The sequence below is a fragment of the Neopsephotus bourkii genome, unplaced genomic scaffold, assembly GCF_033783945.1.
Source record: "Neopsephotus bourkii isolate Nb327-2 ecotype Australia unplaced genomic scaffold, CSIRO-AGI_Nbou_v1 NB_234, whole genome shotgun sequence".
In the NCBI taxonomy this organism is placed as follows: domain Eukaryota; kingdom Metazoa; phylum Chordata; class Aves; order Psittaciformes; family Psittacidae; genus Neopsephotus; species Neopsephotus bourkii.
The window spans coordinates 18,174,731-18,198,705 of record NW_026900744.1 but is presented as its reverse complement, the minus strand read 5'-3'; the positions used below and the strand labels follow the sequence as shown (position 1 = coordinate 18,198,705).

Below are 23,975 nucleotides of genomic sequence, written 5' to 3'. Positions count from 1 at the left end.
ATCTAGACATGCAAAGTCTGCTTAGTTATTCCACGTTTTCCTTGTTTCTCTCTGACCCTCAAGCATGAAGATTTTAATGCTGTAGCTGCTAGTAAAGTGAAATGTCATCTAAGTCATCACCATGATTTTTGCTGGGTATGTGCAATATATGAATTTAAATGCTAATGAGTCGATTTCATTTAAAGTGTGTTGCCTTGCAAAGTTTCTTTAAAAATAACAAAACTGAACAAGGCTTTTTCCTTTAAAGATTAATAGTGTGTGAAACCAATTAAACTTCATATTGGGACAGGACATCTACCTGCAATTCAACTGTATTTTTTGCTACCAGCTTTCTCAGGTGTTTACAAAATACTACCTCTGTTATGATACATTGTACTTTCAATGTGCTGGCTTAATGATTTCATTGCTGTGTGATAGGTTTCAAATGGATGGGAAAACAAAAATACATCCTGCTCATTAAAGGGTTGTGTACCAAGTTCAACTTCATTACTTTTGATTAGGACTGAGTCGGTGCCATCTGTGCTGTCAGTATTGTACATCTTTCACAGAAAAGATGAGAGATTTGAAATCCAATTCTTTCATGGTGTATTGCCCTCTTATTTTTTGTGGTTTTGTACAAAATTATCTTGGCTGGATTCCATTTCTTTGTAGCTGAGCTTTTTATTTTTGGCTTCAGTTACCTGGCAGTGAAGTATTGGGGCCAAATTTTAATCTTATGTGCCTGACTGGTTACCGTGTAATTATATTTTTGTTGTAAAGCTTCAAGTGTGTTGCTTTCAGTGCCTTTTCAAGAATAATAAAGACTGCAGGATGTTATCACTATGTTCAGAAATACATGAAATACATTTAAAACTATTTAAAGGAAGAAAATAAACCAGCATTGATTGTAAAAATGCAGAGAGCATTCTTGAGTAGAGAGCTAACTAGTAAAAGAAGAGTTGTTACAGGGAGCACTGGGTGAAGGTAGGAGGCACTTAAAACTCATTACCAACTTATAATAGATGAAATCAGCTACCAAGAGTCAGACAAACCCATCTCTTTATTGTTTACAGATAACCATTCCTACAGTGCTTCCACTGCTTGGATTTTTTATTTATTTAATTAGTTATTTAATTAATTAATGGATAGAAGTGAATGTAACAGATACATTCTGGGGGATTTTGTGCCAAACCTACTAATGAATCATGCTAGGTCCTTCCTGGACTCTCATTTTGGGAAGCAGTTTCTGTGCTGTTTTTTCCAGTGCTTTCAGTTGCAAAGATCCTTAAACTTTGTCCTACATGGAATATTATGTGGCATAGAACTGCTACTTTTTGTAAAGCTGATAGATAGAGAGTTCCTTGATAGCTTAAGCTGACCAAAATTGGGGTGGCCACAGTCCTGACCTCTCGCCTGCCCTGGCTGACTGTTCTTACCTCCTCTGCTTTTCCATTGCCACTGGAGCTCATGTGAGCAGCCAGGAAGAGACATCAGGGAGCTGACCTGGATGGAAATTAATGATATATTTTCCTCTGGGGTAGCTGTGGCCTAGATTAGTTCAGCATATGATCAGATAATTGGTGGTACTGGTTTAAGGGAGTGATGTAGGTGCATAGCTAAAAGGAGAAGCAGCACAAGGCTGTGGCAGACTTAAGCCACATACAGCGATTACTATATGCTATAATGCTATGATACAATGTTTTAGAAGTAGATGGCTGATTGAGGTAGAGGTTAACTTGCCTTTTGACTTGAAGTGATACTCAGTATGTTTGATCCTCTTAATTTCAAATAGGATTATAATTTCCTTTTAAGGTTAAAATATCATTGCTTGGCCTCACAAAGTTAGTTCTGAAGTTTAAAACACACCTCTGCAAGTTATTGACCCTACTTTTTGGGAGTGGCCATGCACACTGGAGATGCACAATTTTCCATAATGGCAATTATACTGTTGTAAAGGAAAGGACCACTTTTCGTCATTCATGTTACAGACATACCCTTTGAGGTCTTGAAAGATTTTAGTAGTTTTGCTGACAAAAAGTAGCAGCAGAACCCAGGCAAATTTCTTTAGTGACTTCAGTCAACCCTTGGTGCTCTCTCTAATGTTACAGACTTCTTAAAATGTGAGCTTTAGACAATTTCTTGATTCAAAGAATGCTGTTAACTCCATTTTATTTTGGCTAGCTGGAATAAGTCCCTTACTTGGCTTTCTCCCTTTCTCTTTGAAGAGATGGGTGGTGGCTTGCTTTGCCTATCTCATGTGTTCACAGTGTAATTGTGTAATTGTAACAGCTGTAATTGTTGCCTGTTCATTAGCAAGAGATTCTCTCCTGTCCCTTTTACAGAACCAGCTGTAAAATAAGTAGTAAGCCTAACAAAGCATGAAGAATTATTGGCCTGCAAATTAACAGTTAAATACTTCAGGGTTTGGTGTTTTGGGTTGGTTTGTTTGGTTTGGTTTGTAGTTTTTTTTTTCCTCCCAAACATCCAGAAATATATGCTTGTCTTCCTAAAAAAGCTCTGCAACATCATTGATGTGTTTCTTAGTAATCCACTAGGAAATAAGTGTGAAAAATACCTTTGAAAGATGCATTTACTTTGCACCTCCAGTAGGAATAATGCACTGCAGTCTGTATTTAAAACGTCTGTTCAGTGTACTTTGAATGTAACATTTTTGTGCCAGTTATCAGTTTTATATTGCTTCCTGGAGACTGAGACTTCTACCAACTCTAAACGCCATACCTCGTTTACTGCTTCACCCTGTGATCATCCCAGTGTCAGTGATGAGTGGGAAAGTTACCTTAACCCATACTAGTAGTCTGTGAATGTTTTCTTCCTTATTTTTCTTCCTTATTTTTGTTCAGAGGTTTCCCAGTACTGCTTATTTCTCTCTTGCAAGGTTTCTCCCATCATTCTGTGAATTATTGATGAGGTGTGCTCTTGGAGCATTTGTTCATAATGAATAATTTCAAAGACAAATAAAAGACCCTCTGCAAATTTAATGTATTGCCCTTTTTAGTGTGTTCTATTGCTTTCTTGGAATGGTGCACCAGGAAAAATAATTCAAAGCAAAAGCTATTTTGTTTGAAGTTTTATTCATTATGTCTATTTCTTCTATGAAGCTGCAATATGTGACATATCTAGGATGACTAAGAATGATAGGCAATTACATGATTTGCAAATGGAATGACAAATACTTCTTTTAACTTAGTATTCTATATATTAGCATTTTGGGTTTATATGTTAAAGGACATAAAAGCAAGAGAGGGTAGGTCAGGAAGAATTACAAGAAATTCTATGCTTAAAAGTCAAAAAGCTTAGTTTAATAAATATGCAGAACAAATAATACTTTGATAATGTGCCTTTTTAAACTTTAAATTATGATTGGCTTATTTTCCTACAAAGAGTAGTATTTTCTCATGAATGTAGTTACAATCTAAAAAATGTTTAGATTAATTATATGATGGGCCTGAGAATTTGGAAGAATCAGTGCTATCAGATTGCAGTCCATTTTCTTATAAACCAAAGTTTTGATTCATGTATCATGATAGGTTGTTTTTTCCTCTTTGTAGCTCAACCTAAAGTGTGCTTCATGGAGGAAGGGATAACCATTAGGTCAGCTGAGAAACATACTGAGTTGACATGTCTCCTGGAGATCATGAACCAGCAATTTTTGTGCATGTTTTCAGAAGAAAGGTGGAAACACCATCTGCCCTTTTCTGGGTTCAGGTTGTCTTTGAGGCTGAAATCAGGAGTACTAAATATGTAGTGTGCCTTTTTTTTCTCTTTCTGCCCACCACTTTGATTTGTAACGAGCACTTCAAATAGTAAAGTATATGAAGTGCCATAAGGTAATTTAAGAGTTGCAGTCATGCTGTTTTAGACCTGGTAGATCCCTGGAGTTTCAAACCTGGAACCTTACTTTCCACAAACATTTTTATTTTTTTTTAATTTTATTTTATTTTCCGATCAGATTTCTCTTTTTTGTATGTAACTGACCCTGCTTCTCAGATTGGGCAGAACTTTTAGGTCATTTTTCTACTTCTTGCTTTGCGACAGCAAATACAGCTGCAGGAGAACTGTAATTTTAAATCATCTTCAGGCTGAACTTCGCTATTTTGTCTTTTTTTTTTTTTTTTCCCCTATAACACAAAATGCGGCTGAATTAAAATATCAGTCTGTAAACTTTAATGTTTTAACTACTGATTGAACCACTGTCACACTGCATTGGTTCTTAAGGCCAGCAATGTACAGAGAGATTTAATGGGGTTACAATGTTAGTTAAAAGCTTTTTCAGTTGTAAACCTGGCATTATCTGTTAAATGACTACCCTACTCTGGGACACATATTGTAATTTGTTTATTTGAATTTTCATTATTAGTAAGATATTGTAGGTTTTTGATGATTTTAAGTCAAACACTTTTGCAATCTTTGAAGATAAAATATTTGCTGATTAAGAGAAAACTTGGGGAAAATGGTAGCTGTCATGTAGAAGAGGGCTAAGCAGAACAAAGGTGTGAGAGACTCCAGGTGCTCCCTGCACTCACATTCTTTGTTCTGTTTGTAAATAGCAATCTATGTTCATGCTTACTGATTCTTTACATAAAAAGTTGGAGGTACTTAATGGAAAACTTGTACCGTTTTCTATTTAGACTTAGATCTGTTTTTATGTATTTTTGTTGTGTTTTCAGTCTTTTATATTCTATCTTGATAGACATCTCTATCATGGGATATTAATGTCTTCCCTCTGCTTAATCTGTCTCTGAGAGGCTGTAACCCACTTGTCTATAACAGCAAATTTAGTTTTTGGTCTTGATCTTGAGAATATGAAACTGCTGGTAAGACTCAATATTGTGTCCTGATCAATGTTTGTTCTGTTAAGATAATTAGTTTAGTTTTCATAAGAATAAAGTAACTTAGATTGATTACAAGATTAGGTATACCTGCCTTTTGGCTCATAGTTGTAAAGCAGTCTGGGGAGTTTTACAGTTCCAAAATCCACATTGAGACTGTTCACCATAATGCAGCCCTGTGCTAGTTAGCATATCCCAAAAGATATGGGGGGCTGTCTTCCACTAAGCTGGTCCTTTGACTGGTAGAGCTGTTTGTTGGTTTATTTACATTGTTTATATTTGTCAGCAATAAGAATAAGTCTTGTAAAGTAGTTTTGTCGTTATGGTTCAGTCCTTACTTTCATGTTGGGAAATGAATGTATTTGAGAAGCATGTGATGTTCTTTGGGACTTCATCCTCTGACCATGCTGTATGCTCCTTGAAAGTGATGATATACACATTCCTACAAACCTATATGGCATTTAGTTTTAAAACAGTAATAAATAGCTTTTTACCTTCTAGATTGAACTTCCTATGTTGAAAATTGTAAAACATGGATGAATTTTTATGAGCCAAGTGGTCCAAAGGAATACAGGCTTTTAGTCTGTAAGCCCATAGATACCAAAGAGGCTGTGAAGTATTCCAGAAGGAACACCATCTGAAAATAGAAAAAAAAAATAATAAAGAGAATGTGACTGATAAATATTACTTACATGGAAATATGGATTTTACATATAAATGAATGGAAATGGATTTATAAATGAATGTGTGTTGTTACAGAAATGTAGATGCAAAAGTAATAAGCTGTCTTTATTTACAGTATTCCTTTATAAGCATTTATATATTTCCAAGTAGATCTTTTATAGAATCATAGAATCATAGAATAGTTAGGGTTGGAAAGGACCTTAAGATCATCAAGTTCCAACCCCCCTGCCATGGGCAGGGACACCTCTCTCTAAACCATATTACCCAAGGCCTTGTCCAACCTAGCCTTGAACACTGCCAGGGATGAAGCATTCACAATCTCCCTGGACAACCTATTCCAGTGCCTCACTAACCTAACAGGAAAGAATTTCCTCCTTATATCCAATCTAAACTTCCCCTGTTTAAGTTTTAACCTGTTGCCCCTAGCCCTGTCACTGCAGTCCCTAATGAAGAGTCCATCCCCAGCGCATGCCTATAGGCCCCCTTCAGATACTGGAAGGCTGCTATGAGGTCTCCACGCAGCCTTCTCTTCTCCAGGCTGAACAGCCCCAACTTTCTCAGCCTGTCTTCATATGGGAGGTGCTCCAGTCCCCTGATCATTCTCGTGGCCCTCCTCTGGACTTGTTCCAAAAGTTCCGTGTCCTTTTTATGTTGAGGACACCAGAACTGCACACAGTACTGCAAGTGAGGTCTCACGAGAGCAGAATAAAGGGGCAGGATCACCTCCTTTGACCTGCTGGTCACGCTCCTTTTGATGCAGCCCAGGATACGGTTGGCTTTCTGGGCTGCAAGCGCACCCTGCAGCCGGTTCATGTTCATTTTCTTACTGACCAACACCCCCAAGTCCTTCTCTGCAGGGCTGCTCTGAATCTCTTCTCTTCCCAACCTGGAGCTGTGCCTGGGATTGCTCCGACCCAGGTGTAGGACCTTGCACTTGGCATGGTTAAACTTCATGAGGTTGGGATCAGCCCACCTCACAAGTGTGTCAAGGTCCCTCTGGATGGCATTCCTTCCCTCCAGCGTATCAACCGAACCACACAGCTTGGTGTCATCGGCAAACTTGCTGAGGGTGCACTCAATCCCACTGTCCATGTTGCCGACAAAGATGTTGAACAAGAACGGTCAAAACACCGATCCCTGAGGGACACTCCTCGTTACTGGTCTCCAGTTGGACACTGAGCCATTGACCACAACTCTTTGTGTGCGGCCAGCGAGCCAGTTCTTTATCCACCAAGTGGTCCATTCATCAAATTGATGTCTCTCCAATTTAGAGACAAGGGTGTCAAGTGGGACAGTGTCGAACGCTTTACACAACTCCAGGTAGATGACGTCAGCTGCTTTACCGCTGTCCATCAGTTCTGTAGCCCCATCATAGAAGGCCACCAAATTGGTCAGGCAGGATTTCCCCTTGGTGAAGCCATGCTTGGCTAGTTTGGGTCAGGTGTCCTGTCTCTGCTCCCTCACAGTTTCTTGTGCCCCTCCTCACTGGCAGAGCATGAGACTGAAAAGTCCTTGGTCAGGGTAAACGCTACTGAGCAACAACTAAAACATCCGTTATTATCAGCATTATTCTCAAACTAAAGGCAAAGCACAGCACCGCACCAGCTACTAAGAAGAAAATTATCCTGAAATCAGGACACCCATTTTGCTGTTGATCAGCCTGTTGTAAGTACATTTGGAAAGTACTCAAGCTCATTTAACCACAAGTTGGAGCCTCTTCTTCATTTCAGGCAAATATACATATAATGAAGTAAGAAAATTTCACGAAAAGTATTTTGTCTGGAAAGCTGAGTGTTAAAGAGGAGGAAAATCAAGATTACTCCTTCACAGTAACCTTGTCACTATATGTTATCCTTCATTATACAGCAAAAATGTGCTTGCAGTTGCACAGCTCTGGGGGATACCTTTGCAGATAGCAGCTTTAACTTGATCTGTCTTGATTTATAAGGAGTGATTTTTGTTGGCAGTTTTGAGAAGGCCTCAGAATTCCCAAATACCTTCCTTTCCAGCCAGGCCTGCTGAGCCCTGTGGGAGGTACCTTTTGTTTCTTTCCAGTTTTCTGTCATACCTGATTACTGGATGCCTGTTTTGGTACTGCTTCTGCCAGTATCTTTTCAGGTGTTCTTAGAGGTGAAAAGGATATGTTGACATGGGAGTTTAAATTCGGGGCTTTTTCGTAGGTGTTTGGCAAGGCTTTGCAGTAAAACTTTGTGCATGAGAATTAACTGTGTATACAATCTTATATTAAAAATGAGGAAGTAGTCTTCTTTCTGTTACATGTAATCATCTAGTAACATGGTAAACAAATCCTCGAAGCTATAAAATTGTGACCCTTGAAAAAGACTCATAAGAAAATACACTTCAGTCCAACTGTGGGGTGTTGGCTTGGTGTGATGGTGTTTAAACTTCACCAGTTTACCCTTACTTAAATGTTACGTGGCTGCTGGCTTTTGATGTAGACCCTGACATAGCTGAATAACAGAACTCAGCCATGTTGCGACTGCAGGTGCATGGTAGGTGCTTCTGTAGTGCTTACCATGTAGTGTTAAAACCAAGCCCTGTCTCATGGTATTTTTTCAGAAATATCCCTTATATGAAGGTGTTATAGTCTCTCTGGTTTGTTTTCATTTTATCATTATAGCTTTGTTTTATTCTTCCATGCCTTAGGGTTTATATAAAATCGAGTTAATTGCATCTTTTGATAATGAAATAGGCTGTCTTCATGTGTCTCATGGTTATTCCTTGCTTCTTATGGGATAGGAGATCATCGATTTTCCTCTTTGTGTTGCTCACTTAGAATTAACATATTTAAACAGTTTCAATTTTGTCATGGAGAGTGTACTCATAGACAGAAATTTTGTTCATATGTTACTTCTGAAAGCAAAGGCATTCAGTAAAAGATCATTATGAAATAACAGTTTTATCTGTAAACTCAGATAACCTTTCCATCGTAATCAGCATAACTGGAATAACTAAACTTAATCATGAAATAAGAGGTGGATATAGGCTCCCTTGGTTTCTTACAAGGAGCGAGAACAGCTGAAGTATCTCTGGTATCTGCTTAGTCCTATGCAGTGCTTACATAAAATGCTTGAAAAATGTTTAGGTAGACTTAAAAGGAGTATGTAAAAAACTGGTAACATCTGAAACTAAGTTAGGGTTATTTTTGTGCACTGTGCTGTCCTTGCACTGTCTGGTCTTTTTTGTTATGACCCATATGTGACCGGATAAATACTTTCTAAGGTCAGTACTGTGTTGATCTGAATCTTAGGAGGCACTGAATCTGAAGTGAATTTCAGTTTTCAAACAGAAAGAATAAACTAGATCAGTATATGAAAGCAAAAATTGAGCTTCTTTTGAGCATTTGCACACGGTCTCATAGGTCCCAATTACATGCATTGCTCTATAGCATGGCCCTTACTTTGTCATATGAGAGACATACTCTGTTGTCTCTCAGCTGGGAAGAGTGGAAATTCAGGGCTTATGCTGAATTCAGGAATCACTGTGAATGTTGGTTTTGTTTGAGAATTAGAGGCAGAGTTAGAATGAGCTAGTTTACATACTGGTTTCTAGCACCCTAGAGGCTGACTGGCCAGAATGCAGCTTTGAAGAAAAGGACCTGGGGGTCTGGAGGACACCAGTCTGAACAGAAGAGAGCCTTGGGCCCTTGATTCATAGAAGACAGTGGTATGATAGAATCAACTTATGTTGGAAAAGACCTTCCTCCTGCATTAGGAGGTGGGTTGACAGCAGGTTGAGGGAGGGAAGCCTTCCCTGCTGCTCAGCACTGATGAGTCAACACGTGAAGTATTGGGTCTAGTTCTGGGCTCCCAAGTATAAGAGAGATGTGGACATACTGCAAAGGTCCAGTGAAGGGCCTGAGAAGGTGAAAGGACTAGAGTATCATTCCTATGAGGAAAGGTTGAGAGCTGGACTGTTCAGCTTGAAGCTAAGAAAATTCAGTGGATCTTATCAATGTGTACAAGTACCTAAAGGGAGGCTATAAAGAAGACAGTCAGGCTCCTCCATAGTGGTGCCCAGTGAGAGAAGCAGAGACAGTGGGCACAAAGGAGGCTCCATTTGAACATACTGTGAGGTTGAGCACTGTTAGAGACATTCAAGAGCCATCTGGACATGGTCTTGGGTGACCAGCTCTAGGTCGCTGTGCTTGAGCAGGTAGGTTAGAGCAGATGATGTCCGGATGTCCCTTCCCACCTCAAAGATTTGTGATTCCCTTCCAGTATTTTTCATCATTAATTTGTCTAAAATTGTATTAAAGACTTCTAGTAATAAGCATAGATACTAACAACTTATTACCGTTGATGACTAGGCAGCTTCTGCTTAAGCTTAATTTTAGGTATGTGTAGTACTATTAGGTGAATGTGCTGTGTTCCTTGTTGTAACTGGGAGGAGATCTGAGGAAACAGTTAAGTGAGACATCTAGTCTCCCCGTATCAGCATCTTTAAATTGCTTACTTCTACGAATCATCTTGCAGTAAATTCCAGAGCTGCATTTGCAGTACACACCACCTGTAGTGGCAGTGGTGATAGCTCAGCAGAGACCTGGATGACTACAGTTACAGTGGCAGCCTTCAGTGCTCTGAAGGATCCAGTGAGGAAGTACATCATGTTGTCCAAATTGTAGATAAATAGAACTTAAAATTTAAAAAAAACCAGCAACAAAATAGAACAAAACATTAAAGGCAATGGTATACTAGCCTTATATAACTTCCTTTAGTTCACAGAATCACAAAATTGCTAGGGTTGAAAGTGATCTCTGGAGATCATCTAGTCCAACCCTGCTGCAAGGACAGGGCCACCTAGAGCAGGTTACACAGGAACGTGTCTAGGCAGGTTTTGTATGTCTCCAGAGAGAGACACTCCATGACCCTCATAGGCAGCCTGTTCCAGTGCTCTGCCACCCTCAGTGTAAAGTTCTTCCTCATGTTGAGGTGAAACTTCTTATCTTATAGTTTATGGCCATTGCTCCTTGTCCTGTCACTGGGCACTACTGAAAAGAGTCTGGCACCATCCTCTCAGCACCCACCTTTGAGGTATTTATAGGCATTAATGAGATCCCCTGTCAGTCTTCTCCAGACAGAACAGGTCAGCTCTCACAATCTCTCCTCATAAGAAAGATGCTCCACTTCCCTGATCATCCTCACAGCCCTCTGCAGGACCATCTCCTGTAGCTCCTTGTCTTTCTTGTATTAAGGAGCCAGAACTGGACACAGTAATCCAGATATGGCCTCACTAGGGTCGAATAGAGGGGCAGAATCACCTCCCTCAACTTGCTGTTAACATTCCTCACAGTGCACCCTAGGATGCTATTAGCCCTCAGGATGCAAGTATAATCATAGAATAGTTAGGGTTGGAAAGGACCTTAAGATCATCAAGTTCCAACCCCCCTGCCAAGGGCAGGGGCACCTCACACTAAGCCATGTCACCCAAGACCTCGTCCAACCTGGCCTTGAACACTGCCAGGGATGGAGCATTCGCAACCTCCCTGGGCAACCCATTCCAGTGCCTCACCACCCTAACAGGAAAGAATTTCCTCCTTATAGCCAATCTAAACTTCCTCTGTTTTAAGTTTTAACCTGTTACCCCTTGTCCTGTCACTACAGTCCCTAATGAAGAGTCCCTCCCCAGCATGCCTATAGGCCCCCTTCAGATACTGGAAGGCTGCTGTGAGGTCCCCACTCAGCCTTCTCTTCTCCAGGCTGAACAACCCCAACTTTCTCAGCCTATCTTCATATGGGAGGTGCTCCAGTCCCCTGATCATCCTCGTGGCCCTCCTCTGGACTTGTTCCAACAGTTCCATGTCCTTTTTATGTTGAGGACACCAGAACTGCACACAATACTCCATGTGGGGTCTCACAAGAGCAGAGTAACGGGGCATGATCACTTCCTTTGACCTGCTGGTCACGCTCCTTTTGATGCAGCCCAGGATACGGTTGGCTTTCTGGGCTGCAAGCGCACCCTGCAGCCGGCTCATGTTCATTTTGTCATCGACCAGCACCCCCAGGTCCTTCTCCGCAGGGCTGCTCAGAATCTCTTCTCTGCCCAGCCTGTGGCTGTGCCTGGGATTGCTCCGACCCAGGTGCAAGACCTTGCACTTGTCATGGTTAAACTTCATGAGGTTGGCATCAGCCCACCTCACAAGCGTGTCAAGGTCCCTCTGGATGGCATTCCTTCTCTCCAGCGTATCAACTGAACCACACAGCTTGGTGTCATCGGCAAACTTGCTGAGGGCGCACTCAATCCCACTGTCCATGTCAGCGACAAAGATGTTGAACAAGACCAGTCCCAACACTGATCCCTGAGGGACACCACTCGTTACTGGTATGCAGCTGGACACTGAGCCATTGACCCCAATTCTTTGTGTGCAGCCATCCAGCCAGTTCTTTATCCACGGAGTGGTCCATCCATCAAATTGATGTCTCTTGAGTTTAGATGTCGTGTGGGACAGTGTCGAATGCTTTACACAAGTCCAGGTAGATGACTTCAGCTGCTCTCCCCCTGTCCATCAGTTCTGTAGCCCCATCATAGGCCACCAAATGTATCAGGCAGGATTTCCCCTTAGTGAAGCCATGCTGGCTGTCACCAAGCACCTTGTTGATTTTAATGTGACTTAGCATAACTTCCAGGAGAATCTGCTCCAAGATTTTGCCAGGCACAGAGGTGAAACTGACTGTTCTGTAATTCCCCGGGTCATCCATTTTCCCCTTCTTGAAAATGGGGGTTATATTTCCCTTTTTCCAGTTGTCGGGAACTTCACCTGACTGCCATGTTTTTTTCAAATATGATGGCCAGCGGCTTAGCAACTTCATTTGCCAGCTCCTTCAGGACCTGCAGATGGATTTCATCAGGACCCATGGACTTGTGCACGTTCAGGTTTTTAAGATGGTCTCGAACCAATTCCTCTCCTACAGTGGGCCCAAGGTCTTCATTCTCACAGTCCCTGCATCTGCCTTCCAGGACTTGGGTGGTGCGGTCAGAGCCTTTGGCAGTGAAGACCGAGGCAAAGAGGTCATTCAGAACCTCAGCCTTCTCCAAATCCAGGGTAGACAGTTCTGAGAGCTTCCAGAGGGGCCCTACGTTGTCTCTAGTCTGTTTTTTATTTGCTACATACCTGTAGAATCCCTTCCTTTTATCCTTAATATCCCTAGCCAAGTTTAATTCTAGCTGGGCCTTAGCTTTCCTAACCTGGTCCCTAGCTTCCCGCACAATATTCCTGTACTCTTCCCAGGCTGACTGTCCTTGCTTCCACCTTTTATAAGCCTCTTTTTTCATTTGAATTTTCCTCAGCAGCTCCTTATCCATCCAAGGAGGTCTCCTGGCCCTCCTGCTGCACTTCCTTCTAGTCGGGACGCAGCACTCCTGAGCTTGTAGCAGGTGATCCCTGAATATCAACCAAGAGTCTTGAGCCCCCCTGCCCTCTCGGATTATATCCCATGGAACCTTACTAAGCAGGATCCTGAAGAGGCCAAAGTCGGCTCTCTTGAAGTCCAGGGCAGTGAGCTTGCTGCACGCTCTTCTCACTGTCCTGAGGATCTCAAATTCGACCATCTCATGGTCGCTGCATCCAAGGCTGGCCTGGAGCATCACATTTCCAACGAGCCCGTCCCTGTTGGTGAGCACGAGGTCAAGCATGGCACCTCTCCTTGTTGGCTTCTTTATTACTTGCAGAAGGAAGTTGTTCTCCAGACAATTGAGGAACTTCCTGGATTGCTTGTGCTGGGCCGTACTGTCCTTCCAACGAATACCAGGGTGGTTGAAGTAATGTTGTGGTGTCTCCATAATTACTTCTGTGTTAGGTATAAAAGTGCTTGACACACATTAATTGCTTATTTGTGGATATTACTACTCCAGATTTACCAGTGAAGGACTTGATGGTCAGAAGTAATACACACTATGCAGTTTATCCACAGCTGCGTCAGGTTCTGAGAGAGGCAGGCATGAAAACCCTGTGCTTGTATTTCTGTCCTTTTCCCTAATCATCTGTTTGACCTTCATCTCTGTAATGTACTGTTTCCTCAGGATGAAGACTTTAAGATCTTCTCAGAAAGTGATTTTGGTTTTATATGCTTCCAAGGAGCCAGACTCTTTGGTCTTATGGTCTGATGTCAACGCTGAGTGATACAAAGGGCTGTCAAGTCAACAAACCAACCAGATTTTGGATTTCTTGTATAGAGAATAGAGTAGGTTATAATGAGCTGCTTGTTCTTACTAGTTCTGGAAGATTAGTGGTCCAAAAAAGGACATGCCTCTAAAGAACATAGTGTCTTCACAGTAAAGAAAATGTAAAGGTGGTGTTTTCACATCAAGTGTTAAAATTAAAGCATCCAGGATATCAAGTGACTGCTTACATTATTGTAGCTGTTGTCAGGAAACAGATTTGGGAGGTAACTGACTTGTCATTTTTTTACTTATTGTAAACGTTAACAGCTGACCATAGGTCTTGCTGAAGTGCTTCTGTCTGGATTATTGCAAGAACTCCATTGTCTAAAAAAATGAGGAACAGACATTTCCTTTTTGAAGAAGTAGTCTGTGCACTTCAACGACTACAAGCTTAAGAAGCTTTTTAGAATCAATATATTGGCAAATCTTTTTGTGCATTGTGCTGCAAGGCATTTCCTCCTTGTTAAAAATCAGCATGACTGAACCGGATAAACTTCCTTGATATTACAGCATTTTTCTTTTTATTAACATTTTGCCAGCAGCAAGAAATACATGTGCGGAAGGTTAGGGTGTGCTAGGAGGCTCTGTGAGTTACGAACTTTGTTAGAATTCTTTCTTAGACCTGGAGTCACTCAGCTTGTAAAGAAAAAGTCAAGAAACCCTGGAAAGCAGCACTTTCTTAATCTTAAATGGACCTGTTACACTGATCATGTCTTTTGATTGCAAAAGTAGGTTTAATTTCAGAATTCTTAAAAATGTGTTAAAAGAAATGCTGGTTAGACGGACAGGTGGTCGGTGATGCTGCAGGAAAGTAATCTTTTAAGACCTAGGTTTTTAGTGAAGTTTGCTTTATACAGATATTTTTTTTAAAGCACTAACTATTCTTTATTATGCTTCTTGTAATGAAGATTTGTAGGCACTTGTTTAAATTGAACTAAGTTTTTTAGCACCATCAGTTGAGGTAGATAAATAGGAGTCAAGGATTCAGATATACAACCTTTTCCATTTTCTGTAAACAGTTTGCCATGAGTTTTCCACAGCCATCTGATACTGGTGCAGTTAAGTATTGTTTGTTGGAAGCAGGCCTTACCTTTCCAATTGCTTCTGGAAATTACCCAATGAGTTGGTGGTAGAGTCAGAAATATATGAATTTCAAATTAGAGATTAATCACAAGAACATTTTGTCGAACTGTTGCAAATACAGTTTTGTGTCTAAAAGAGGAGACATAGTCAGAAACCTAATCTAGCAAACCAGAAGAACTTGGACAAAATTAACTTGCTACATAGATAAATCTGTGGGTTACATTTTTATTTGTCTGTTTATGAGATAGAGCCTATACACATTTCGTAGAAAAAAGATGATGAGTAAACTGAACAACTTGCTTTTTACTTAGTCTAATATATATCTTCATGTCCCCTGGAGAGGCCAACCTTCCTAAGTAACAGCTACTAAAAAGAAGAGCAAGCCCAAGACAAAATCTAGTGCTTAAAAAACTCCTTCCAACCTTTAACAGAAGAATGCTGGATATGATATCTGTTCACGATCACATTACTCAAATGAAGCCCCCAATATAATAAATTAGAAATTAAAATACTTTAATATCTACAAACAAATGTGTATTGCCCTTCATGCCAACTATGCATCATATGGGCAAAAAACCCAAACCAGCAAAACCCATTAGCTGGTGTACAGAGCACCTTACCTCTTGTGGAAGATCAGGGAGATTTCAAGATAAGTCTTTAAGAGTAAGTCTGAATTCAGAGCATAGCATAGCATGCCAATGGCAAAACATTGAGCTTGATACATTCAAAAGTTGATCTGTTGCCCAGCAGCACAAACAGAGATTTAATTCTGACAACATCTTCCACCAAGAATATGGCAGAGTATGGAGAATAAACTATGTATCTCTAGCAATCAAGAGAGGGAGGGTGTACAGAATAGGAAGAGAAGGCAAAAAAATATGAAGATAGTAAAGGTCATGGATATGTTTTGTTTTTCAGGACATGAGCGTGCATGCAGAATTGATCAGTTTGTGTCTGATCTGGTTTTGCTGTGACTTTTTATAGAAAAGTGTCATCTCTGTTGCTGATTGATGGCTCAACCCTGTTAAGTTCTGAGCTGTTTTTTCCTTACCTCTGTGACCCCTACAGTATCACTTTATTATAGCTACGTAAGGAATAGTATTTACATAGGTATCTTTGTTATTCTAGTACTACCTTTTTCTTCTGTGTAGTCTTAAAGAATCTTGGAGTTGTCCTTTGCTGTGGCCCAAGTCTACCTCGTCCATCTGAAAACTCAGCACCAGCCTCTGGGAGGGTTAAAAACCTCATGCTGGCCAGTTGGTCAATGTGTCCTCATCAGGGCGGCTCCTTCTTCCAAATAGTTTTAGGATTGAAGTGCTAAAAGAAACGCAATGACAGCCTTTCAAAATGAGCCTTGTTCCCCATTTCCTTGCCACTCATATGAATGATTGTGTAAATAGCAGAACAGTTCAAAACACCTCTTGGCCAGTCCAGTCCCAGTTGTACTGTATCTATAAAAGGATTAGAGTCCCATCCCACAAGGTGTTTAACAATTAGAGAATTGGATATTTAGAAGTGATGGGTGATTTTGTGTTTCTAGTTTAAAAATGAGCATGTTGTAGATGCTTTTCTAAGGACCCTGTCTTGGAATTCTCGAAATTTGAGGCATGAGCAGCTGCCTACCACCTTGTCAAACACAGCTTGAGAAGAATGGGACATAATTTGATAAAAGATGTCTTCTTCCTTGGGCAGATCTATATTAGTAACCTGAAACTTTACAGAGAAGAGAGCCTTTGACACTAAATTTAGATCCAAGCTTGACCTGCCAGAAGGCCAGGACTGCTCAGATTTAAACTATTGCTTTGGCCCATGTCCAGAAGGTCTGTTGTTTGTTTCTGCTTGTAGAAAGCACTTTTGCCCAAGCAGCAATAAAACAGCTCATAGTGAGCTAGAATATGCAAATTTCAGCTGACCAGTTTATTTACTGAACTAACCTAAATATTATGTTCACTTTAAACATACTGATATGTAACAGTTTTTAAAAAGAAGTCTCTAAAGAATAGTCCCCATGTGTTTGCTCTGTTTCTCTATTAATTAGGACTCTTTGAGTATTATATGCTTTCAGCTGAATAAAAGATGATGATGACTGAAAGAAAATCAGTTTATAGAAAAGAGCTGAACTGCAAGGTATATATTACAAAAATGCTGCAGAAGAGCCGGGAATAAGCCAAACATCTGTTACTCAATGTTTTTAAAAGGAAGAGCTATTGATATTTTCCCAAATACTGATTGGTAGGGAACATGGGTTTTTTTTTTTCAATCACACATTCTACTTGGAGGGCTATAATGTGTATGGAAAACGATGAGGGGAAAGGGGTTGATGTTGTCTATCTATATGCTGGCACAATGTGATGGCAGGTTTTGCTGAAAACTTGAGTTTGGGAGGTCATCATTAATAATGAGCGTCAAAGCGACATGCCTCTTACACAGATCATTTAAAACCCATACTGACTGACCTCATCTATTTTGTGTATTTTGTATTTGCTGCCTATTTGTAATTGTGTTTTAGAGAATTTAAAGTTATCATTTATACTCCTTTGTGTACTTGTGTGGAAATGTACAGGACCACAAAGAACTTAAAGGAACAAAATAAACAATATGCAAAAAATTCATTCCTTCAGTAAAATGCTTAGGATATTAAAACAGTATCACAATGTCTAATAATGTGCACTTGGCAAGTCAATATTAAAATTAACAGCTTTTCAGGATAGAGAGGCATGGATTTATTGAGGGTACTTCTAACTCCCACTATTAGCTGGTGGAGTGTTTCCACATCGTATGTCTGTGGCTAAACAAGAGTGATGAACACTTGTGGCAGCATGGACTTTTTGATTTCTACAAAATGCATCGAAAAGTTTCAATATCTTAATTGTGAAGGAGCATGACACATCAGATTTCCAGGGCATGGTAATTTTAGATGTTGTTGAAAGTCCCTTTTGAATTTATCCATTCCCTCCCCTTTCCCCCCTGCATTCTTACTTTCCTTGATACTTTGGCTATATTTTAGCTAGTGAAAAGCTGGAGCAGTGGCAGGATAATTTGATGCAAAATCAGCTGTTTAAACTTCACCAGAGATGCAAACTTTTTAAATGGGCCCAGTCAGATGAACTTGTGCTGAGTTTTCAGTACATACAAATCATGCTGTTTTCATATGTAAAGGTGTGTGATAAAACCAGACTTGAAGGAGTTTAAGGTTAGATATAAGCTTTTGGAAATCAAGTACAATGTGAAAATTGGTTACTCATATGCATAATGATGCAGTCTTGATCATGCATAACTCTGTGGTTTTGGGTTGTCTTCTTCCCAGGGTCTCTGTCTTGTTATGTACAGAATAATAGAGTTTATCTGATGATCAGCTTCCCCCCCCTTTTCTTTTTTTTTTTCTTTTTTCTTGTTTCTTTTTTCTTTTTTCTTTTTTCTTTCTTTCTTCCCCCTTACTGTTTTCATTGTGTAACCCTGTGCCTTACTATGAACCACACAGATCAGGATCTGAGGGTGAAGTTATTTTCCTCTTCAGCTTTTCTGCAAGACTCATTGCTACAGTATTTCCGTGCTTCAGGTGTTAATTGATTTTCATAACACCCTACTGAGATTGGGAATTATTATTAACCAGGGAAATGGAGCACAAGGAGATTGAGGTCAGAAGTACTACTCAGTTTGAATGCCAGGCTTGAGGCACTTGTGACCTGTTTTTTCTGGTTTGTGTTTTTTTTGTTCAGTATTCGCATAAAACTCTTGAATTCACTTAATTGCAACTGTAAGTAATCCTGCATTTCTCCATATTGAGTCAACAGCTGTAATACAGGCAGCTGTATAGCAAGGAAAACTCAGGTGACCACTCACAGAGTTCTTTGGATAGGTGATGTGTCTGGTTTTGTGTAAGTAATATTGGGCATTAGTGGGGAAAGGATCTGAGTCTTAACACAGCACTGGGATTTTATGCCCCAAGAGATTTTTCTTTCTTAAAACATTCTTCTGGCTCATACCATACTTACTGTTGAGTTCTTGCCAAAAAGGAAGCAAGTCTGTACCTACAGGAGTCTCTTCTGCTCCCTAACTATAATTCATCACCAGAATGATGACATGACAACAAATGAGTAGAGGTCTTTTTTTTTGGAGTGTGTGTAAAATGTTATCAGTTAAAAAGTAATACCTGATGTATGTGGATAAAGACTGCCCTATATTTTTCAATTTTGAGTGCCTTTGTACCCTTAATTTTCTTTTGTCATTTATTTGATAGAAACTGTTCTCTGTTCTCTTCTGTATTTCTATGTTAGTCTGCCTTCTGGCATTAAACATCCATATTCAGCAGCATCTTAATAGTTGAAAATGGCAGCAGTTTTAAGGAATCAGTATTCCAATACAGTTGCTTCACAATTGCAGATGTTTAGTTGTTTTAGAAGTGAGATGACTGAAAGCAGAGAGCTTGCTCAGTAGGATGTCAGCTGTCATATAGTTGACATATGAAGATGATTCTTTTCCTCAGTAGAATATTGTTTCTCTGAGTTGGCAGCACGAAAATGATTATCAGAAGTGAGAAAGATCATTAGAACGCTGAATGCTTTGAAAGCCATTTCACCTTAGCTTTTTTTTCATAATAAATTAACTAATCATGACTTTCTGAAGAACAAAAATCCCCTGAAAACCTACATTAGGATAACTGTAAACTCATCTGCTGTGGTTCTCCTGAGAACCGTGCCATCAAAAAGCTCAGTCTGGAGAAAGGTAGAAACATAGCCAATTTGTAAAAAAGATATTTAAGAAGTAATTCTACATAGATTTTCATTCTAGATTGATGTCCTGTTTTTGTTAGATCATGGGTTTATTGTATTTCAGGTGGGTGTTGTCCTTTGAGAAGGAGTTAATTCTCCTGTGTTTCAGCTAAATTTTATTTTGGGTCCATTTAATTGTTTTTCTTCAGTTTTTTAGAAGCATCTGTTGTTACTAACACTGAATGAAGACTCTGCTTCAGGCTCCTTTTAACTCAGTAAAAGTTAATTTGCATTTGGGCCTTTACACATATCTTTGGTCCTACCTCTGACATCTGCTTTGTCAACTTCTGTATGCTCAATTGTACACTGGCCTCTCAATTAAAGACAGAAGTACAGGGAAGTCAAATACAATCTCCCAGGTTGACAGAAAAGTGATATATGTGTGCTGGATGTGGTCGTCTGCCTGTAACTATTTAAAATGCCTGGGTCTTTTCAAATTTGGCCTGAAGAATTAACGTAACATATTTATAGTGAGCTCTGTAACTACCCTATACCAGTAGATCTTAAATTCTGTTTAAGGCATTTCTTCATAGTGTAACTAAGTTGTCAGATCAGTCAGGGAGGAAGACTGCAGTTATTTAAACTCTTTTGTGTTTGCAAGCCATGTAAATGAAAATGTTCATTAAAGAAGTCTAATTAGAGAACTGCTTATTATTAATTTTTTATTATTATTCTGTGTTTTGTTGCATGTGATTTAGACTGCTGTTAGTTTTGGTTGCATAATAAAAACATCACCTCTGTTTGTAGGTTTTCCTTTTCATAGTACAGAACAATATGCCTGGTATGTTGCAAATACAGATCGAATTGTTTTCTAAAGATGTTGTACTGAAGGTGTTACTGTGAAACAAAAGGAAAGCAACAGATGAGATCACTGAAAATTAAGACATTGTAAATGGATAAATGAATGATAGCAAAGATTCAGAGAAGTTGTGAACTTTAGGGAGAAATTTGTGAGAGAAAAAAAGAGGAAGACTTCTGTGTGCAAGAGCTGGAAGATTGTGCCAGGTGCAGAGAGGGATGGGGAGAAAAGAAGAAGCCATAGTTTAGCATGGACAGTGGAAAAAGTGGAAGGAAATGAGAACGCAGATGAGAATAGAAGATAATTAGATTTGATTTAAAAAAAAAAAGATAACTAGGTTTGATTAAAAAAGACCACCACGTTTTTGTGGTTGTTTTTTTTTTTTAAGTTAAATTTGAGATACTCAATTGAATGCTGTTAGAAAAGATATTGAAGTGATGTTTATGCACATTATGACTTTAGCTATTTTGTAGCTGCCATTATAGTGGAGAACTATAATGACTGGTTTTGATCTCTGGGGTAGCCTGATATAAGCCAGGGTAATGTGTTTGTGTGTATTTGTTATGGATGGCCCCAGAAGGAAACTGTACTTAGTAATTGCTGTGAACTTCTGGTTAAGCCCCTGCAGGCAGCTGTGTTGCTTTATGAGAAAAAATTTTTTACAGTGAGGGTGGTAAAATACTGGCACAGGTTGCCCAGAGAGGTGGTGGATGCACCATCCCTGGGGACATTCAAGGCCAAGCTGAATGTGGTTCTGGGCAACCTGATCTGGTTGAAGATGTCCCTGCTCATTGCAGGGGGTTGGACCAGATGACCTTTGAAGGTCCCTTCCAACCCAGACTGTTCTGTGTTTCTATGGCATAGGCTCACTGTAGAGTCTTTATGGCATTAGGAAACCACCTAAATTTGGGAGTTTCCTGGTTGCTGACTCCAGCAGGTGTAAAGAAGCTTTTTTATAGAGAGTCGTGGATTACAAACTGCACTGTGAGGATTTAAAAGCTTTTGTGTAATAAAGGTATTTTCTAATTAAAGGTATGCAGTACTGTAAGCAATTGCTTCTTTGTCTAGATGTCTGGGGAACATGATGTGTCAGTTGCCTAAATCTGGGCATTTAATGTAATTTTAGCTGCCTTTGTACATTAAGATCATCCACATGGAGCTTTGCAGACATGATGCAGCATTTACAGCAGACTTGTATCCTCCTGCAGTGGCAGCTGCTTACCATGCAGGATAATTATCAGGCTTCTAAAATGGCATCTGACACCAGTGTTTAGGCACCTGAACTTATCCTTGGTCGCTAGTCAATGTAAAAATAGAACTGAATTGGAGATGGTAGCAGGGAAATATAGGGGTTTCATCTGAAAGTATAACGTTTTCTGGTACTTCCTCTCTTTTTTGTTCTTTTGAAGACCAATTAATGGTGAATGTTGAATGTTCCTAAGTAATAGTTCTGATTTGTAATTAACATGGTTTTTATGGTAGACTGATATACATCTTAAATTAATACTTCTGAGCTTGCAGGAGAGAGACAGTCTTAATTTTTTTTTTATTTATTTTTTTTACTCCCTGTGATACAGTAAGCATATGTCCGATGGTAAAAATGCACCTGCAATTGGATAACTAGTAATTTCCTATGAGTTTTAAAGTTGAACTGTAAGCCTGAAGGACAGAAAACGTGCCATGTCACTCTTGTTAAACTGTCAAATTGTTACTGCATATGAGACTGGAGGATTTTCAGTTTCTTCTCAAAGCATTTTTGGAGGATGAATCAGTAAAGCAGTTACCTAATTTATCCATGTTGACTGCACATTGAATTTTATATTCTGTTATGTTTGACTACACTGTTACTGGGCTAATACATTGGAATTTTTCTTTTCTTACAGGATTCTGCTCAAGAGAGTGTCATTACACGAGATATTCATCGTACATTTCCAGCACATGATTATTTCAAAGATACAGAAGGCGATGGTCAGGAATCTCTATACAAAATCTGTAAGGTACGGTCAGTACTCTGAATTTTAAAGTGTGTTCCATATTTTGCTATGACTGTATTTTGCCCTGCTAACCATGTTCTGATCTAAGTCACTAATCAATAGTATTTTAAAGCTCTATTTAGATAGCATGTGGAGAGTGCAGTGTCTCTGCAGTACTGGATAACCTGAAGTATTTTCAATAACCTTGCATTTTGTATCTCCTAAGATGAATATGAGAAAAGTTAGGCTCAAGTGATGTTTACTAAAGAGCAGTTTGATAGCAGAGGTCCGCTTCAGTGTAAGTGTGATGCAGTAAAACTTTTTTTGCTTTGATGGCAGAGAGGTTTCCAAAGGAAGAGAAACCCTCAGAGGAAGCTCTGTTGTGAAATTAAGCAGAGTGTCTCTAAATAGTTATCTAGAAAACAGGCCAGCTGACCATTCAACAGGCAATGTGTGTGCATAAATTTTCACTCATACCTCTCAATCACTTCTGATCAAAGAAAACTCTATTTTTTTTCCAATTTGCACATGGAGAAGTTGAGGTAATAAATGAAAAGATTGGTCCAGCTTGTACAGACTTTCATTGCTTAGGAGAAATGCCGAAGGTAGAATATTGCAACAAAATAGGTTGTTCTGTGGCTATCAGTTGCAAATTTTATTGTGTTTCTGGCAGTCAGTTTTCATTTTACATTTATTTCTACATGTAGAATAAATGATTGCCTTAAACAAAGCCATTTCCACTTCTCTTCCTTTTTCTTGTTACTCTCTTTCCACCTCCAGTTGATTAATAGACAGAAATGATGGAGTTGTCATAACAAGTAGAAAAGAGTGTCCTGCCTTTGGAGTATAATGATACATGTTCCTGTTCTCCAGATAAATTATGTGATCATATAGACTCCTATTAAAACAGTAATTTGGATGACTTCAATATATCTACATAGTTTATATACATTGAAGTTCACTGTCATGAGTAATTCACATTAGGGAAAAAAAAAAGTAAAAATAAAGGAGCATAGAGAACTTTGAACCAATTATATTGATTTCTTACCAACCTTGGAGGGCTCTAGAAGGCTACGAGAAAGCAGTTCCTGTGCCAATCTTTGAAAAGAACAACTAGGACAATGCAAGTATTTGTGGGCTTGCAGTTTGAGATCAGTTAAGTGAAAAATTATGGACTAGCATTCAATTTATCAAGAATTAAATGTGAGAAGCATGTTACAATGAATGCCCATGAGTTTACTGAAAATAGATCTTAAAGCTAATACAAAAAAATAAGATAAAATACAGGTTTTGTTGGTGAAAGTATTTTTATCAAAATCCTGTATGTCACATAGTTTGCTATGCAAAAAATGTATACATGCTGGACAAGTCAGGGCGTGAACAAGATACGCATTGAAGAATTAACTGGCTAGCTATCAGTTTACTAAACATCAGCACTGAAGAAATGTATCTCAGACAAGGTGTCGTGATAATCACTTGTTCATTAGATGTACTCTGCTTAGTCACCTAGGAGAAAATAGAAAAATAATTTCTGATAAAGATGTCTTGATGACACAGAGAAAAAGGGAATGGTAAATAATGAGATATTAAAGGATGTATAGATAGATGAATCTTGTGTAGGAATAAAATGACTTGAGTAACTCCGTATTTTACA

General features: G+C 39.3%; 1 protein-coding gene across 5 annotated transcripts in view; it reads left to right on the top strand.

Moving 5' to 3' along the window:
- The window catches only part of RABGAP1L (RAB GTPase activating protein 1 like), a 245,276-nt gene that overhangs the window by 113,378 nt on the left and 107,923 nt on the right, over nt 1-23,975 (top strand). For all 5 annotated transcript variants that reach the window (XM_061345653.1, XM_061345652.1, XM_061345651.1 and 2 more), the window contains one exon: nt 22,232-22,345. In XM_061345653.1, the coding sequence (XP_061201637.1) occupies nt 22,232-22,345 (114 nt within the window). The remainder of the gene's footprint in view (nt 1-22,231; nt 22,346-23,975) is intronic.